Source organism: Phycodurus eques, chromosome 9 (assembly GCF_024500275.1).
Source record: "Phycodurus eques isolate BA_2022a chromosome 9, UOR_Pequ_1.1, whole genome shotgun sequence".
Classification (NCBI taxonomy): domain Eukaryota; kingdom Metazoa; phylum Chordata; class Actinopteri; order Syngnathiformes; family Syngnathidae; genus Phycodurus; species Phycodurus eques.
The window spans coordinates 22,828,117-22,847,001 of NC_084533.1; the positions used below are offsets into that span (position 1 = coordinate 22,828,117).

General features: G+C 43.4%; 2 protein-coding genes across 2 annotated transcripts; one reads left to right on the top strand and one right to left on the bottom strand.

The window, feature by feature from the left end:
* Positions 1–311: 311 nt before the first annotated feature.
* Positions 312–8,958, bottom strand: zic6 (zic family member 6). The gene is made up of 3 exons (XM_061686089.1): positions 8,901–8,958; positions 3,455–4,435; positions 312–1,636 (listed from the first exon to the last, which is right to left on the bottom strand). Exons 1-3 carry the CDS (start codon positions 8,917–8,919, stop codon positions 1,164–1,166), a joined length of 1,473 nt encoding a protein of 490 aa, XP_061542073.1. The 5' UTR covers positions 8,920–8,958; the 3' UTR covers positions 312–1,163.
* A 2,682-nt stretch (positions 8,959–11,640) lies between these two features.
* zic3 (zic family member 3 heterotaxy 1 (odd-paired homolog, Drosophila)) lies at positions 11,641–15,116 on the top strand. The gene is made up of 3 exons (XM_061685653.1): positions 11,641–12,686; positions 13,113–13,276; positions 13,469–15,116. Exons 1-3 carry the CDS (start codon positions 11,663–11,665, stop codon positions 13,649–13,651), a joined length of 1,371 nt encoding a protein of 456 aa, XP_061541637.1. The 5' UTR covers positions 11,641–11,662; the 3' UTR covers positions 13,652–15,116.
* Positions 15,117–18,885: the final 3,769 nt, after the last annotated feature.

Sequence of the window (18,885 nt, forward strand, 5' to 3'; positions counted from 1 at the left end):
AAACATATTTCAGATAGAGCAATACAACAATGTTTCTGGCGTTATATTATTGGTCATTTACATTCAAACAATCCCCGCAATGTAAGGGGTTTACATTCAGAGATATATAAAGGCAGAAGTCGTTTTCATGATCATAAAAAGAAGTGTGTGGGGGGGGGGGGGTAATAAATTGCCGTCACCCACTGTGAGAGTGGGCGTGTCAAAGCAAACAACAACAACAAAAAACACGGAGGGGGGGGGGGGCTTATTATAACACGGCTCACAACTTATCACTAAATATGTAACACGAAAACCACAACAAAAAAAAAAAGGTACACGTAGTGCTCGACCTATGACACGCACTCACTGGACACATCATTAGGTACACCTGCACTAAGTAGAGCCAATACAAGAGTTTTAATAACACTATAAAATACATTCATGAAAGTGGTATGCTAATAATAATAATAATAATAATAATAATAATAAAGGTGCTGAAGAGGTTGTGCTGTGCACTTCTGTGCACCACTGCCGTTCATTTAGGAAGGTGATAGTTCCATATAGCACAGTTGAGTTCATTAGTAGCTGTGAGATCCACTTCGATCTAGAACTGTAAAATGATCCGTTTATGATCATTGAGATGCCAAGGAAACATTTTCTATAAATGTCAAGAATACTGTATGAAGATGCGAAACTCATTTTTTGCAGTTATGGTTTCCCTCGCAGGTTCGTTATGACTAGCAAACCGTGTAAATGTATGATCATCTTATCATATTATGACGATACACGGATACGTTTTCAAATCAGACAGTCAAGGAAAATAGAAGTTCTTTCAGCTATTTTCCAATATTATTTTCAAAAGCTAGGGATTTGGCAACAAAAAGACTTTCAGAGTGGAGACAATTCGCAATTTTGTGTCAGATTTGAGCAAGAACGGGGACGCGGAGGATTTGCTTTATGTCGCAGGACCAAAACTGATGTGACGGGCCAGATCTGCTCCACGGGCCTCGAGTTTGACACCGGCCCATCCTTGACTGAGTTTGTTTGAATCTCGCAGCGGCGATTTGATTTCTTTCACCGAACTATGATAGAAAGATGAACGATGCAAAATGATGAACTTATTGCACGGCGTTCTGTCCTGTCAGGGTGTACCTAATGGCATGTCCACTGAGAGTCCGATGGCGTTAGGAGTCCACGCCGCTGTGGCACGTGTACCATCCGTTGACGAAGCCTTTCTGGAAGTGCGGGGCCGAGGGGAAAGTGTGGCCGGCCTGGCCGCAGTGGTACTGGGCGGACTGGGCCCTGGTGCAGCCGCCGCTATGGGAGCCTCTCTGCAGCAACAGCGCGTCCGGCGGGGGCTGCGACCTCGACTCGTCCGGACTCCCCGGGGACACGGGGGCCACGTCGCGGACGGGGCTGAGCAGCGGGGACTCGGTGCCGGGATCGCCGACACCGGCGCCGCTCCGGGCCTCCTTGGAGCAGTGCAGCTTCATGTGCTTGCGCAGGGAAGACGGGTGCGTGTAGCACTTGTCGCAGCCTCGGACTTTGCACACGTACGGTTTGTCGCTGGAGTGGACGTGCGAGTGCTTCTTGCGGTCACTGCTGTTGGCGAACCTCCGGTTGCAGCCCTCGAATTCGCACTTGAAAGGCTTTTCACCTGGACGTGCACATGCAGAGAAAGGGATGGGAAGGGGGGGTGGGGGGGGGTTAGGCCCTCTTGTATGCCAGCCTTGAAAGCACCGCTGGCAGCAGAGAGGTATTCACTAACTATGTTCATGTCTGCCGCTGTGCATGTTTCTCGTATTCCCTTCCTCGTGCAAAAAAATATATCTATTGTCAGCTCTCCATCCTTATTCACACATGATTAAAATTCATATCTAACACAGTGCCAGTCAAAAGTGAGCATTTGCAAAGACAGCTCTGATAGGATTGTCAAGGTGTACCTAATGATTTGTCTTATCCTCACGTCACCTTTCTCTTACTTGACGGACTCCTTCGCACTTGTATTTATTATTATTAATATTCTTATTATGATTATTATTATTTCTATGTCATATTTAAGACCTCACACCCCCCAAAGGATGCTCGCAACAAGTGGCGGAGTGACTTTCACTTGTAAATTTAGGTCAAGTTGCCTCGCAGTTGCCAGGGAGAATCGTTGTAATGTTTTTTTCTTTTGTTTTGTTTTGTTTGTTTGTTTTTTCTTCTTCCTTCCTCCCTTGCACTTCACTGCACACATGGGCCAGATAATCATAAATACATATTCGGGTTTCATAGAGCCTTGTAAGTGAATGACTTTTATTGTAATCATTAAAAAAAAAAAAAAATGAGACAGTGAATGTAGTTTCCTGCTATAAGACTCACAGCATGGGGCAAGTCATTAATTCCTGCTTTCATTAGTCAAACAATTTACACGAGACGTAACGGGTTATATTATTACTAATATTATTATTATGTTTCTGCTGTAGCAGCTTTGTTGGTTTTATTTTTTATTTTTTAATTAGCAAGTCAAAATTAAAATTAATAGTCTCCGTTACTAGTAGCAGCACTCGTATCATTGTTATTATAATATATATTTACTGCAGCGTGATTTGAAAAATAAAATGTTTATATATATTTTTTTTTCATTTCTCCGATTCTCTTCGTTATATTAGTAATAGTGTGAGTAGTAATGTAATTATTATAAGTGTATATTTTCTGCAGTGTCATTTGAATTCCACAGCAGTTGCTTTCATGCATGTAGTAATATAATGTTCAGGCCTATATATATATATATATATATATATATATGATTAATTTAAAAAAGGGGTGTACTAAAATGTCAATATATGAAAATATAGGCCTCTCTCTCTCTTTCTTTCTCTCTGCTGCTTGTTACCCACACTGTCATGCCCCCCCCCACACACACACACACACACCCTCCCACCCCCCAACTGATGCGCACGGGAGGGTGGGGATGGTCCCTGGGAGGCGCACGCACCGCGCGCGTAACGGCCACGTCACGAGCTCTCCGGTGTCCCGGGATTTATTTAATAATTTTGCTTGAATGAAGTGGGAGCGGCCCCCGGTGCAGTTGTGCCTATATATACGCTGCTTTCACTTCATTTGCGCGTCTGTCCTATAGCGTGCCTACCTGGCGAGGCCACAAATAATGAATGAATAAATCATTCAAGACAATAAATATCATAATTAAGTGTTTTAAATGGATTTTTAAAAATAAAAAATAAATAAAAAGGTTGGTGGAGTCATTATTTGCGGGGTCGTGTCCACGCTAATAAACACTGATGCTGCACGAGGGGTCATAAAAAAAATATCTATATTTTTTTAAACGTGACCGTGGGCTCGCAACATCTAATGACGGAGCAGCTCGGTGAAGATATAAATAAGCAATAGAAAAGCTCTCGAGCTATCAAAGAAAGTTCGTTTTCTCCACATTCGATTAAGGTGAATACGACGCACGGGTTAACGCACGAACCTGTGTGCGTCCTCTTGTGGATTTTGAGGTTTTCAGATCTGGCGAAGACCTTCTCGCAGCCGTGGAAGGGGCACGGGAAGGGCTTTTCCCCGGTGTGGACCCTGACGTGATTCACCAGCTTGTATTTGGCTTTGAAGGGCTTCCTGTCGCGGGCGCACCTCTCCCACCCGCACACGCACTCGGCCTGCTGCGCTCCGCCGACGTGCTCCACGGTCACGTGGCTGACGAGCTCGTACATGCTCCCGAAGGATCTGGAGCACGGCGCCTTGCTCCCGGGCCCGTCCGGGGTCCACTTGCACACCAGCTCGCTCTTGACTTTGGCGCACCTGAGGAGCGCGTGGCCGCCTGCGCCTGCGCCCGCGCCCGCGCCCGCGCCCGCGCCTGCGCCGCGGTGCTGGTGCACGAAGGGCTTGTAGAGCCCCAGGAACTGCGTGACGAGCTGCTGGCCGCCTCCCTTGGGACTCCCGGCGCCCCCGAACGGGTGGCTCCGGGTGAGGAGGTCCCCAGGTAGACCCAGCATCATCTGGCCGGGGTCGCTGCCGGAGGCCTGCTCCTGGTAGCTGCTGAAAAAAGCGCCGCTTCTGGCGTCCCTGCAGCCGGCGAAGTCGCGGTACCGCGCCACACCACCATGCTGGTTCCCCCGGGACGATGCCAGCTGGTCGGTGCCCGGTGGCATGGCGCCTCCGAGGATGAAGCCCCTGGGGCCGGTGTGCTCGAAGTAGCCCGGGTCGGCAAAGCGGGCGAGCGAGTTGTCAACGTATGCACTGGACCTCGTCTCGGGGTAGTCTCGCAAAGAGTGCGAGGGGCAGAGTTTTAAGGAAGTGCCAGTGGGGAGTCCCGTGCACTGCTCCCCTGCCAAAGGTGGCAGCACCACGCTGGCTTCGCTGCTCCTCTCCCCGGGGTTGACGCCGCGCGGGAGAGGGCAGCCGCCGAACCTCGCCAGGCTTGTCATGTTTGGGTGCGAAGTTTGCATGCGGGAAACTTGGAGATGATTTAAAAAATAAAAAATAAAAAAAAATACACACACACGCACACGCACGCACACACACACACACACACACACACAAGCACATGCACGCGGGACAGGATTTTGAGAAGATCTCCTCCCAAATTGCTATTTATCATCTGCATGTGAAATTGTTGGCCGTGAACTTCGTTGCGGAAAGACGCACCGGAGTGCTCAGAGTTGCGGCGAGTCCCATTCCGCCTGCACTTTTCTTTTGCCCTCTTTGATTTGTGGCAATATACCGTCGTAGTAAATGTGCCCCCCGCAAAACAGGCCACGGCGCTAACTATAAAAGCACAGCAGGAAGAGCGGCTTTTTTAAATGCGAGCTTTGGGATTGGCTGGAATGCGCCGTGATTGACAGGCAACTGGGGTCTGTTTTAAGGAGGGAGGGGGAGGGGGGCGCACAACGCGGGCGCTCGCTGCACGACACCCTTTTCAAATCGAGCAGAGGAAAATGCTTTGAAAAGTGCCAGCTATACTTCCAAATATTGCTCGGGGGGCTTTTCTTGGCCCACCAAGACAAACCACCACTGCACAAGAAGAAAAACGTTTAGCGTGTGCAAAGTCCAGTGATTGAATATGACTGGAGCAAAACACAAGACAATTGTTGTCGATTTTTTTGTTCTTTTTAATTCCTCTGGAAATATTTCCACGCACAAAAAAAAGAAGAAAAAAAAGAAAGAGAATAAGGCACTGTGTGTCCAGGGCGATTATTGTCAAACTGATTGGAATTCCAGGTTTTCAAAACATGGAAAGTTGTGCCAATACCAGCAAGCTTAATCTTAAATGTAGTAGGGTTTTTTTTCTGCACATTTTTTTAATTATTATTATTACAGAAGCAGAAATATGAGAAAAATGTTGATGGAAAATATTACACTTGGTGGAAAGCAACACGTTTAAGCCCTGTGCTGCACACAAAAGTGAATCATAAAAATCCTTAATAATCATGAAAGGTGCGCCTCGCTTCTTGCAGCAGCAGCACAGCTCAGTTATGTAAAAATGTAAATGAGCTAATCTGACAAACTAACTTTCCAACTATTCTCAACAAATATATATAGAACTATATATTTTTTTATAGATTTATTTGTTCTATCATAAATAGACAATATTTTCCAGCCTCATGGAGGGGGAAAAAAGATTGAATTCCTTCATCCTGTAGCAGGCCGAGTTGATGTTTTTATGATAAATGAGCCTTTACATTATTATGATGATGTCACCAGCAGAGGTTCCTCGACAGTGACAAAGCAAAAAAAAATTAAAAAAAAGGGCAACAAAGTATAGAGTACGGCCCCACGCAGAAGTGATTGTAAATGACCTGCTTAATGTGTTGATCAACCTTTGACCTCTTGTATTTCCGAAAATGAGTCGAGGTTGAAAGGTCATTAAAGGGCAATAAAGCCAAAGGTTTCAATCAGCCATTCATTGGACTTCAAAGGGCTAGACAGAATGGAAATAACACTAAATAAATAAACATTGTTCACCTTTTAGCCACAGATCAAGTCAAAAACTTGACATTTATTACCATTTTTTTTAAGCTGCTAGGACATTCATCTCAATAGATGGTACCAATAATAGGATAATCATGCATACATGTTTTTGTGACGTTATTTTACATACTGCTAATAAGGATTACGCCTATAGTTAACTAAAAGCTTGAACCTGCCGTAAAATGCTCAGTCCAATATACAGTATTGCTTCTCAGCAAGTTTAATAACAATAGAATTCATTCACAATAGTTTACAATAATAACTGAGCATTTGTGGAAACAGCCAAAATGGTGTACATTAAAATTACAGAAATATTAGCCTATAGATATCGTTACAACTTCATTCATTTCTAAACATTGCGTAAAGCAATCTGTAGCATATTTATTGATGTTGTTTTTTTTAAAAAGTCCATGTGACTTCTGTTATCATATTTGAGTATTTTAGCAAATGCAAGGGTCTCCGTCGTCATTTGCGTTGGTTGTGTGGCAGGCCATTTCCAAATCTATTGTGACTTGTACATTGTTTCGCACCTATTAAATCATTAATGGTGTTACATCCACAGGGAGCAAAATTCAGTACATGAGGAGAAACTATGGAACAAATGGATGACTAAGACCAAAAAGCAAACACACACACACACACCACTGTTTTCACACCATGCCATGAAAACATGTACAATTTATTTTATGAACACCCTCTAATTCATGGTTGGTGTTATTTTTTTATAGTCCTCTGAGATTTATGCTAAATTTAAGGGCGGTTGGGGTGGTGGTGATCGTCAATTGAAATAAATAGTTATTGAATGTTATGATTTTATGAGCATTTGAGGTCTAAATGTTTCCAGGCTTTCTGTAATGGTGCCTATGGTTTCATTTGTGCTTCGGATTGGGCCGGGTCAATTGATCTTGTGGGCCGTATGTGGCCCACGGGTTGCAGGTTCCCCACCCCTTATCTAACGGACCGATGCAAACAGAAAACATGCATCCATTTTCTATACAGAGCGTCATTTGAGGCAATTTGGTCATGAATTGCGTGTGTGTGTGTCTGATATTAATGTTTGTTCACGTGTGTGTGTGTGTGTGTGTGTGTGTTTGTTTGTGTGTGCGTAGGCGCTTCTATAAATCAAGAAAGAAGCTAGTTAGCGGACTACATCCACTAAATCAGTGATTCTTAAACTTTTTACACCAATTACCACCTAACCAAAAATAAATAAATACTCAGCAGTCCAAGTACTACTGTCATTAAATTAAGTAGCATAGTAGGCCTAAGTGTTCATCAAAAATGAGCAAGGCTTTATTTCTAAAAAGTATATTTAATGTTATTGGGAGCCACTGTAACAGTTTGAACATACACAATTAAATATTGTTAGCATAACTGCCCAAGTTGTTTTTAACTTACTGTCACAATATCAGTTAAATAAAAATAATAATACCAATCTGCTTGCTGGAAATTGTGTTATGTGTAGATTGTCAGTCATCATCCAGGTCATGATAATCAGAAAAAGTTCAATCACGGCAATTGGATTTTTCTGGCTTGTTGAATTTGTTGTTGTTTTTTTCCTCCCTCTCTCTCTCTTTTTTGTGTGAAAACAAAACATGAGTTTGGTAATTTTGCTATTAGGCTAACGACATGGGGGGGGAAATGTACATATATAATGATTCAATTTAAACGTATAGCACATAAAAGTCAGATAAAAATTGCATCTACATTTTAAAAAAAACTAACAGTTTTTAAAGCTTTGATGCAACTGTATTGAACCTTAAAGTTAAATACAACTGAACTATAGTTTGCCTAGTGGAAGGCCGCATAAGAATCACTGCACAACATTTGAAGGTTAACACAGTAAAGCAGTCACTCAAGACCAATAGTGTGGATGACTACACCTGCGAGCAAATGATAGCCTGAGCCCTGCACAAGTGCGCTAACATGAGTACATACAGTATATACAGTGCACAGGCCAGTGGCAAAGCGCACCATGATGCATGCATGACGTAAGCCAAAAAGCAAAGTCCACATGACATGCCCGTCAGTGTCACCGTCTATATACTGTACAGCAAACCTGAGTCAGCAGCTTGTTTTTAAAAATGAGATACAGCTATAAACTGGATACGTGTATCCCGAATGACAACCAATGGTGTAAAAAAAAAAAAAAAAAAAGGGTGAATTTGGCCAAAGCACTATGAGCCTCCAGGGGGAAAAGGGGCAGAAAATAAGTAGAGGATGGAAATGTTGCATGCTAATTACTGTAACGGTAAATTCCCAAGTGAGCCAAAATGGCATCATATTTTGTTGGGATACTGTCAGAAATCCACAGCGCTTCGAAAAGACCTCCCGCGCAAAAATAGAACGCAAACAAGACGACAATTCTATTTTGCAAATATGGGTGTGAACACAGCCTGGGAGTCGGATTAGGCGGCACAACAACAAAACGTGCATATATTCATCCCGACAATGCAACATTCAGTCAGCATTACTGTATGAAGCTGTTTGCAAGTGTCTGTATCTTTAGAGGAAAGGCATGAGACACATTGACTCACTGGATTCTTCATTATAGGAACCCAATGAGATCCAACACAATACACGACAAATAAGGTTCACTTTTGATAAACGCTAAAGAGAGGCATTCATTTCACAATGTTTATTATTGTGACATATTGTACAGCAGAATACTTAGAGCTGCTTCTATTGGTCTCTCATGGAACTAAACAAGCTATAACAAATATAGAAACACCCCTTAGCATGATGCAGTACAATCTATCACCACAATAATATTTTTCAATTGCTTCAAATCTTCCCAAATCTTCATATTTTCAACAAATTAGATTTAGCTATTCAAAGTCATGTTGGGCAGCTTCCTGTGAAGCAAGAACCTAATTCCAAAGCATCTATTTGTTAAATAATTGCCCTGCAATGGCAATCTACTCGAAATGCAATACGAAACGTTGCTTTACCATTGAATTCCAGCAGCATGCATGCATGGATCGGTGGGCCTGCCCGCTCACGTGAGGTGTGCACTACATTATTGCACCGCTGCGATATTGTCATAGTTTAGCATAGCGCGCATGCTCAGTTGGAATGGGATTATGTTATAAGCAATGAGGCACCCCCCACACAAACGGCCCGATGAGGTAATCCCGAGCCAAGATAACAAAATAATAAAATTACACACAGCACACCCCGTGGTAAGAATGTTATATAATATTACAAACACCATGTAATTGTTACATTTGGTGCATGGTGAAATTATGGGAAAATAAATAATTATCTTTGCTTTTATTCTAGCAATTGAACTAGAGAGGAATTAAAATGTGGAAAACATGAAATTTTTAAAAAATGACAGAAATCAATTCAAAAGAAGGTAAAGTGGCACAATCGGTTTTATTATACTAAATACCATAGTGTACAAATATACACATAAGTAAACATTTTATATTAATATGACAGCGTAATAGTAATAATATTTCTCGTCATTTTGAGTCCCAGCTTTGCTTTTTGTGTGATGGAAAAGTTCTTGAGGCTCCAGTGATCGCGTTCGAATTTTCATTTTCGCAAATAATGATAATGAATTGAAACAAGTCTACATGAGCACCAGTTGCTTTCCCGTGCCTACGCTTGTCACTCCTGCCCAAGTCATATTTTTATCCTCATAGTTCTGAATTGCTCGGGGGGCGCGAGGGAGCGTGGCCTCGTGAACGCGCACTGCCAACAAGGCAATAAAATATGGAGGAGAGACGAGGAGAACTTAAACAGCTTGCATCGTCGCTCGCGAGGGTTCAAGAAAGGTCGCCGTAAATCTCGCGCTGCAAACGCGGCGGACTCAACGGTGTGCGCGTGCACGACAACGCGTGTGAGAGAGTGGATGGGGAAGCAAACAGCGTGTGTGTGTGCGTGCGTGCGCGCGCAGGAAAGGGGAGGGGCGTATGTGTGTGTGTGTGTGTGTGTGCAGCTATATGCGATGGATCACATTCGCTGTTTTATTTTTTTTTTTGCTCCACCTTTTGCAGGTTTGGCGTTAAAATGCTGCAAAAGTGCCAACTTTTAAAATACAAACAGACCCACACCATGTACCAAAAGATATAATTTAAAAAAAAAATATATATAAAAATAAATAATAAAAAAATCACGCATGCAGCCCCGTCCCTCCAAGGCTAAACAACTATACAGCTATCACACATGCTGCCTTCACTGTCATGCAGAAAAGTCAGACAACTCACCTCTCCAGTGTGTATGAGTGGGGAGATGGAAAAAGTTGTGGAGAGTGGATGGATGGATGATGATGGGATGAGAGCAGGACGACAAATGAAGGGGCTGATTTTCAAAACTTCTTTTTTCAGGGGGGGGGGGTTTACAGAGAGCTCCCTTAAAAATAAAGAATGTGAGGAGCTCCTTCCTGGGACAGATTGAGAGTGTATGTGTGTATGGGTTATAAGAGGGGTGTCGGGGGCGTATGTGTGTGTGTGTGGGGAGGGGGGGGGGGGCATGTGAAAGGCTCGCGGTTAAAAAGCGCCGCTTGAAGCACTCAACGCGTCTCTGAACTTGATCAGATTGAATGTGTCCTGTAGAGAGTCAGCGGTAACCCTCTGAAAGACGCTCAATGCAGCACCCCCTGCCCCCCTTTTTTTTTTAGGGTGGCAAAGCGCAAAAAAATCTCAGGATATTACAATTACTGCCATCTTACTGTCTGTCTTTTATTTCCACCCACCCTCGCTTGCAGCCCGCTAAACCCCTCAACTCACTCCCTCCACCCTCCACCGTCTTACACCCTATTGAGATTTGCTGGAAGAAGAAAAAATAGCCCACCCCCCAAAAAAAGAGAAAAAAGCAAAAAAAAAAAGCTGCTTCAAGAAAGCCACTATCTGGATTTATGCCAGGAAAAACAGACTTATATAAATAGATAGATAGATAGATAGATAGACAGACAGACGCTTTGTATATATAACAAGAGGCATGGATACAGTAAAAAGTCGTTCATTAGTGACAAGAACTATGATTTCAGACGGTCACTGAAGGTAGCATAAAAACTAGCTAGATAGCTGTTGATTCATTCATGCGTTTTGACTAAGTCGTAATTGTCAATAGCGTTACGCAACACCGTTACGGTGTACAAGTCCCAAATTATTCGGGAGTCGGCGGCGTCCAAGTTGGGTCCCGGCTGCGCGTCCACCCACTGGCGCCGGGAACTCCGACGGCTTGTATTTACCTGCAAAATAACGCCGGCGAGAGCCAATCAAATGGAGGCGGCAGAGACGAGCTGCCATCTTCAATAGGCAACGGTGCCAATCACTGTAAATGCGGCCAATGAGCGGCCTCGCTGAGGGTCACGTGTGAGGCGGGGAGCCGGCCCCCGATTGGCTGTCGTAGCACTGCCTCCCGAGTTCATTTATGCTCTGGGAGTGAGTGATTGACTTTATCAGTCCAAGGACATCATCCGCCTGGAAAGGGGGGGAAGTTTGATCCTCGTTCTCACGGAGCGCGATCAACGGGACTTTTGCCCATTCCTCCCAACTCTTTACACGGATTTTTCCCCGTTTTGGGGGGCTGATTTGTTGGTTTTTTTTTTTTTTTTTTTTTTTTTTTTTTTTTGACGGTGCGGCAAATCTCGGCGCAGTTCGCGCGCTCCGCTAAACTGGATTTTAAATTTATTTTCTCCTAAGTTTTTTTTTTTGGCCCCCCTTTCCCCCCCCTCCAACACCCCACCCCTCCTCCCACGCTCATGACTATGCTTCTCGATAGCGGTCCGCAGTTCGCGTCGCTAGGAGTGGGCGGCTTCGGGGCACCAAGGCACCACGACATCAGCAACAGGGACGCCGGCCTGCACGGACTCAACCCGTTCAGCGAGTCCTCCCACTCGGCGGCGTTCAAAATCAGCCCCGTGGGCCACGACATCGCCTCCGGCCAGACGTCAGCCTTCACCCCGCAAGCCGGCGGCTATGCCGCGGCCCTGGGACACGCGCACGGCGGCCAGGTGGGCTCGTACGGCGGCGGGGCGTTCAATACCACGCGGGACTTTCTCTTCCGGAACCGCAGCGTGGGAGAGTCGGCCGCGCCGAGCGCGCAGCACGGGCTGTTCGCGGCGGCTTCGGCCGGGAGCCTCCACGGGCCGCCGGGCATTTCAGACACCCCGGGACATCTGCTCTTTCCGGGACTCCACGACCAGGGAGTGAGCCACTCGTCGCCCGGCGGACACGTCGTCAACGGCCAAATGCATCTCGGCTTGCGGGGGGACATTTTCGGGCGAGCCGACCCGTACCGGCCGGTGGCCAGTCCGCGCACGGACCCGTACGGCGCGGCGGCGGCGCAGCTGCACAACTACAACCACCCCATCAACATGAACATGGGCGTGAACGTGCCGAGCCACCACCACCACCACCACCACCACGGCGCGGGGGCTTTCTTCAGGTACATGCGGCAGCCCATCAAGCAAGAACTGTCGTGCAAGTGGATAGACGAGCACCAGATGAACAGGCCCAAAAAGACGTGCGACAGGACGTTCAGCACCATGCACGAAATGGTTACGCACGTGTCCATGGAGCACGTCGGCGGGCCCGAGCAGAGCAGCCACATCTGCTTCTGGGAGGACTGCCCTCGGGAGGGGAAGTCCTTTAAGGCCAAGTACAAACTCGTCAACCACATCCGAGTGCACACGGGCGAGAAACCCTTCCCGTGTCCCTTCCCGGGCTGTGGGAAAATATTCGCCCGCTCGGAGAACTTGAAAATCCACAAAAGAACGCACACGGGTAAGGACAAACACGATAGAAATGTGTGTGTGTGTGTGTGTGTATATATATATATATATATATATATATGTATGTGTGTGTGTGTGTGTGTGTGTGTGTGTGCGTGTGCGCGCGCGCAGAGTTGGAGTGGAGTTGTAAACTGTTGCTTCAGTGTTGACTAAAGTGAGAGTTTATGAGAGCGATGAATAAATAAAAGCTGCGTTTAGCCCAGTTGTGTAGCACGTCATCCCCTCTCTGCAGAAAAAAATAAAAATAAATTTTTAAAAAAGGAGCTTACGCTCTTATATAATAAAGCTGCACGATGTCTGCGTATTTAAAAAAAAAATAAAAAAAAAAAAAAAAATATATATATATATATATATATATATATATATATATATATATATATGTGTGTGTGCATCATATGCTTGTCCTCCTCCCTGGCAGGTGAGAAGCCGTTCAAGTGTGAATTCGACGGCTGCGACAGACGCTTCGCCAACAGCAGCGACCGGAAGAAGCACATGCACGTGCACACGTCGGACAAGCCGTACATTTGCAAAGTGTGCGACAAGTCCTACACGCACCCCAGCTCTCTCAGGAAACACATGAAGGTAATTAACGTCTTCATTAGGCTTTGCACACATTAGCGCACGCGCAACCCCTTGAGCGTGCAACTCCAACTCAAAACTTCACCTCCCCCTTTTTTTGTGCACGTCAGTTTAGTACGGACTTAAGTCTAGTGAGTTTAAAATAATAATAATAATAATAATAATAAGTCATTTCATTTATCCTCTCCAATGAAGGTTCACGAGTCCCAAGGGTCGGAATCGTCCCCGGCTGCCAGTTCTGGATACGAGTCGTCCACACCCCCGGTTCTGGCCTCGGCCTCCAGCGAAGACCCCACGAAAACGCCCCCGTCGGCCGTGCAAAACACATCCGGACACAGCGAGGGGCTGGCGCCTAACTTTAACGAATGGTACGTTTGAGATGGAGAAGAAGAAGCAGCCGAATCCCGACGTGGAGGGAGCGCGCGGATATGGATTTAAAAAAACAAAAACAAAAAAAACAAAAAACGACTGAAACCCTTAAAAGACTTTTCCTGACTCCACACACATAAATGTACACATTTACATAGAAGCATACACAAACAAAATGGGACAAGCAGAAGCAAGCGGGCCACGTCCCAGCTCAGGATTACCCAAAACTGGACTTTTTACTCCGCAGTTTTGGGGGATTCAAACGAAAATAAATGGGAAAAACAGAATACTTTCTCAGATTAAGTCATTGTGCCCCCCGCCCCCCGCCCTTTTAGTTGAAAAACATTTCAGGAGGGAAAAAAAAAAAAAAAAAGGATTTATTTTTCATTTTATGTATTTTCTCAAAATTTTATTTAAAAATAAAAAGAATAAAAAGGGAGGATTATTTCACTCTGTTTTCTTTTTTATTATAAAAAAAGGGTGGCAGCAATTGTTTCGCCTTTTCAATTGATTGTTGGAACTTCAGTCTTAAGAAACGTGCCAAAGTCTTTTTTTTTGTCATGAACTTGAACACATTTTAAAAGATTACAAAAAAAAAAAATTCATAAATAAATATTATACTCGTGAATGTATTTCCTTGTTTGATGGGGTCGAATCTGTTGTCAACGTCCGTTTTTCGGGTGGAGAAAAAAAAACAATAATGTGGTATTAGGTTACGATTGTTGCCGTTGATATAACGTTGCCTTTTGTTAATATGCCGTTGTAAATACATATCCATGATGCCATATTTATCAATTTGTAATTTAATTATGGGTATAAGTTCTGAAACGTTAAAAAAAGTGATATTTATGGAAATGTTTTTCTAACAACAACTGTACAGTTTGGGCTCAGCTTCACATAGAGCAAATGAACAACAACAACAAAAGCTCCAACATGGCGATTGTATCCTTTTGTCTTTTCCTTTCTTTCTTTTCTTTTCTTTTTTAAACCAGTAGGCCTACACGTGTCTTATTTGCATCGAATAATAAATACTTTATATGGATATTATGGATTTGTCTATATATGATGCAAGATATTCCCCCATCACTTCTATATTTTCTTTATGAGACCATTGACATGTACATGTGTGACCTTGTAGGAAGGAGTTGAGCTGAGAAGCTATAAAACGGTTGTGTGGATATCTTTATTTGGCTTCAAATTTTGAACTTTGCTTTTGTATATTTTACTTTAATAGAATCAGACATAGATGTCAATCTGTAGCATTTAAAAAGAAGAAGAAGAAGAAGAAGAAGAACAAAAAAAGCAGCCTATTGCACTCTTTGTATTACAGACGAGTGTGTGCAGATTTCCAAATCGAAGTGACAGTTTATTTCAAATTGGGAGCCATGCACCCAAATATATGCGCCAACAATGGCTTCTTTGTTTTTTTTTTTCTTTGTTTTTTTTTTTTTTTAAATAGTTCCAGCAATCTCTTTGTGCAAGTATGTTTTTAAATGTGTGCATTGGCAACAATGGAACTCTCACAAGAAAATAAAAAGTTGTTTTTGTCTGTCAGCCTGCATTGTTTTAAACGTAATTCTGTGGAAACTAAGCGTGTTCTCTGTTGTGGTGTTTGCATTTAGAGCAGTTTGATGATGCCTGTTTTTTTTTGTTTGTTTGTTTGTTTTTTGGTGTTTTTTTTAATGTGTGAGTAACTTGTCAAAATGGCTTTTTTTGTATGTTGAAAAAAAATAGTGAAAGGAATTCTAGATCTATGTGGGACTTTTTTTTTTTTTGAGGGATTGCAAAAAGAGTTACAGCATTGCATTGTAACCTATTCTCAAGAATTTAATATTATGCAGACACAAAGTATATTGTGAGAACAATTTCAGACCACCAGCACTAACTTTTAAAGCAAAATAATAAAAAAGGTACCTCGTGACAGTGATATATGAAATACGTTTATTTAATTACATAATTTAAGTAATATATGTTTTATATGCTATTTTCTATACCTTAATTTAAAAAAAACAACGACTTTTTCTTATGCCTGCCCCTCATCGACATAGCAAACATGTAAAAATATAGTCTGTATAAAACAAAAACAAACACATTTAAAAAAAAAAAAAGGCACAGCAAGAATGTGATGTTGTAACACTTTCTTCGAGATATGGGTCATATTCCGAGGAGGAGGGGGAAAAAAATGTTTTAGTCATGAAATGTGTCACTGTGCCACACTGAGGCAAAGAAAATGTTACAAGAGAAGGCCCACATTAATGCCTTAGCCTGTATCAGCTAATATATACCGCCAGGCAAAATTTGGTCCCTTGTTTTTAAAAGCTACTGTGTTATTTGCTTTCTTTTGAGACAACAAATGTGATTATTATGATTATTTTTTTTTTGGGGGGGGGGACTGGAATTAAAGCAAAACCTACAAAATAATTTTTCAGATGATGATTTTTCTATTATTATCATGAATCATTATCGGCGCCAGGTTTGGTGCGCTTGCTCCCTTCGTGCTTGTTTGAGTCCGACTGCAAGAAGTCACTTGAACTTGACACCAAGGGAGACGCCATCTTAGTGTCTTCTCGGTCGAATGTGTGTGCATGCAGTCATCCACCGTGACGTGCCAGACATTTCATTTCACGTCAAAGTTGCAGACGCATGGCAACTTTTTTTTTTCCTCTCCATGATTTGTTTTCACAATGAAAAGGGGGAGCAAAAAAAAAAGAGAGAAAGAGGAGAGGTGGGTGGGTCTCGCGGTACTAACGTGCATGCAAGTGAGGACCGCGGAATGAGGTGTGCGTGTTGCCAAAAAACAAACAAAAAAAAGTGTCTCCCATACCCACGACCAAATGGGTTTTCCTCATTTACACGCTGTAAAAACTATGGCGTGAGAAGCTCAACGAACACATGGTGATGAGGTTTGAATGAAACACAGCTCCACTTTCTCCTTCAAAACAGCGCAGCAGCAGCAGCAGCAGCAGCAGCAGCAGCATCCTTCCCAGCCAATATTTCAGAATGATTCACATTTGTTTCCCCTCCCTACGTTGCGCGCAAGTGCGTTCATTCCTTTGATTGCTTTTCTTGCAGCCTCCCTCCCTCTCCCCTTCCTTCCTTCCTCGGCTCGTCTAGTCGTGCATTTCAAGTTCCTCCTCTCAGATGCAGTAACGTCAAATGAGAGCGACTTTTTTCGGCTTGCCGAAAAAAAAGGCGAGAATGGACGGATGGATACGTGTTATTTATTTATTTTTATTTTTTTTTTACAGCGTCAACGCTGTGTTTGTTGACGAGTTTTGTCATTCTGCGGGGTTGGTTAACTGCACTCTGACCTGCATTATCGTCGAGACAAATCCGTGCGTAAAAGACGCCATTAGCACATGTTCATTCATGGAGAGTATTAATTCTGCTGAAGAAAACAAACACTGGAGCGCGCATCGACACGAACGCAGTAAAGAACGGCGTGAATATACGAGAAAGTGGAGCAGGAGACGAGCCAAGAAAGCAGAGTGAGAGAGGGAGAACACACACACACACACGCACACATATGAAAGGCTCGATCTTGTGCTTGATTCTCAATAATGGATTAGAAAGCAGTGGCGGTCACGTGCGTAAAGACTATCACAACAATGCTGCAGCGTGCGTGTATTGTCTGACTGTCTGTCTCGGATTTACAGTCTTCACTCCCCAGTTTTTTTTTGTTTTTTTTTTTGTAGGTTGAGGCAGTGGGCACCCGGATGATGGCAGCTGGCTGTTGGCACCACCGAACCGTCTCCATCCGGGGGAGAAAAAGAGTGAGTGAGGGTCTGCTACTGACTGGCTGTTTCAGCGGCTTGCCTGCTGAAGTTTGATATCGGATTGATTGGTCAAAACTACCCTTCCCCACACCGCCACCACCTTCCTCTGAAGAGTATTTGCTAGCTAAGCGGAAGAGGAGCGCGCTCTGTAAGAGGATCACCCGACACAAGCAGGTCCCCAGCGCCCTTTGTCACGCAACCAGCGCGCGCGCGCACACACACACACACACGCACGCACGCACGCACACACACACAGGCCCCTGTATGGAGCTGATTAATTAATTAATGCAACGACAACATGTATTAGTTACCAACCCACTACATTATGTGCACCATCTTTTAATAAAAAAAAAATGTTTTTTTAAGTTCATGCTATAGGAAGATTTGTTGTTATTCTTACAGTAAGTACGTGAGGCTTATAAAGCTGGCAAGTTGCATTATAAGGCTCAAGGGCACTTATGCAGCTGATCTCTGAGCACGTGACGTGTGTCCAAAAACATTTGAGAGAGTCTACTGTCAGACCACGAGGAATTTGCACCTACTGTATGTTGTATTCATTGCATGATGTCGTGTAAAGTGGTTAACTCATTCACTGCCAGCCTTCCCAGTTAACATGGATATTTGACTTCTAAAGCCGTCAATGGCAGTGAATGTGCTAATAATTACGTTGCTTGTAAATTATTAATACTGCAACTCTTTGTCTGTTGCGTTGGTGTTAAATCTCGGATAAAACAAGCTATAATAATAGTAATAATAATAATAGATGATAAAAATGGAGATAAATAGGCGCTCACTATTTGCCAAGCGATACAGCAGTTTATTTATAACATGTTAATAAAATAATCCATTTACTTGGCTCGAGGTAATGTTAAGTGGTACCAAATGTATTAATATGGTGTAGCAGCTGTGAAGTATCCATGCGTAGGTGGAAATGTGGTTAAGAATTTGCATTGTGACAAAAGGCCGTAGGTTGAATTTTCTTGACTGCATGACAATTTTTTTTTTTTTTTTTTTTTTTTTTTTACTTCTGCAATTGTTTTAAAAAATTATATATACATACATATTTGATTAATTCGACCTTTTTAATTATCATTCCATTTAAGTTGACAGGTTGGGTGAAGTTAAAGTCCTCCTACATTTGGACTCAAGTTCCTAATCTTAAACAAAATATCCAACTTTCTCTCTGCGCGGAAGTTGATGAACCTCTTTGCCATTTATCCATGCTTATTTCACCTCCAGCGGCGCGTTGAATATGCACCGAGAAAAATACCTTCAATCCACGGTGCGTCTTTCTGTGCCAAATGTGGCTTTCTTGATGTGAGCCTTTCATTTTTTTGTCATGCAAAGCCATTGTCTTGCGAGTTCAATTATTCCTCCATTGGGCCCCTTTACGAGGTATTTCCATTGAATCCGTCGCTTCTACAAGGGCATTGCCTGCAGGTAAAGTACGACGAGGAAGTGAGTGAA

Excerpts from the sequence above, each read along its gene's own strand:
- zic3 (XM_061685653.1), top strand. The coding sequence starts at position 11,663 with ATGACTATGCTTCTCGATAGCGGTCCGCAGTTCGCGTCGCTAGGAGTG. Across the intron at positions 12,687-13,112 it reads CCACAAAAGAACGCACACGG|GTGAGAAGCCGTTCAAGTGT; the intron begins GTAAGGACAAAC and ends CCTCCCTGGCAG. Across the intron at positions 13,277-13,468 it reads CTCTCAGGAAACACATGAAG|GTTCACGAGTCCCAAGGGTC; the intron begins GTAATTAACGTC and ends TCTCCAATGAAG.
- zic6 (XM_061686089.1), bottom strand. Across the intron at positions 1,637-3,454 it reads CCACAAGAGGACGCACACAG|GTGAAAAGCCTTTCAAGTGC; the intron begins GTTCGTGCGTTA and ends GTGCACGTCCAG.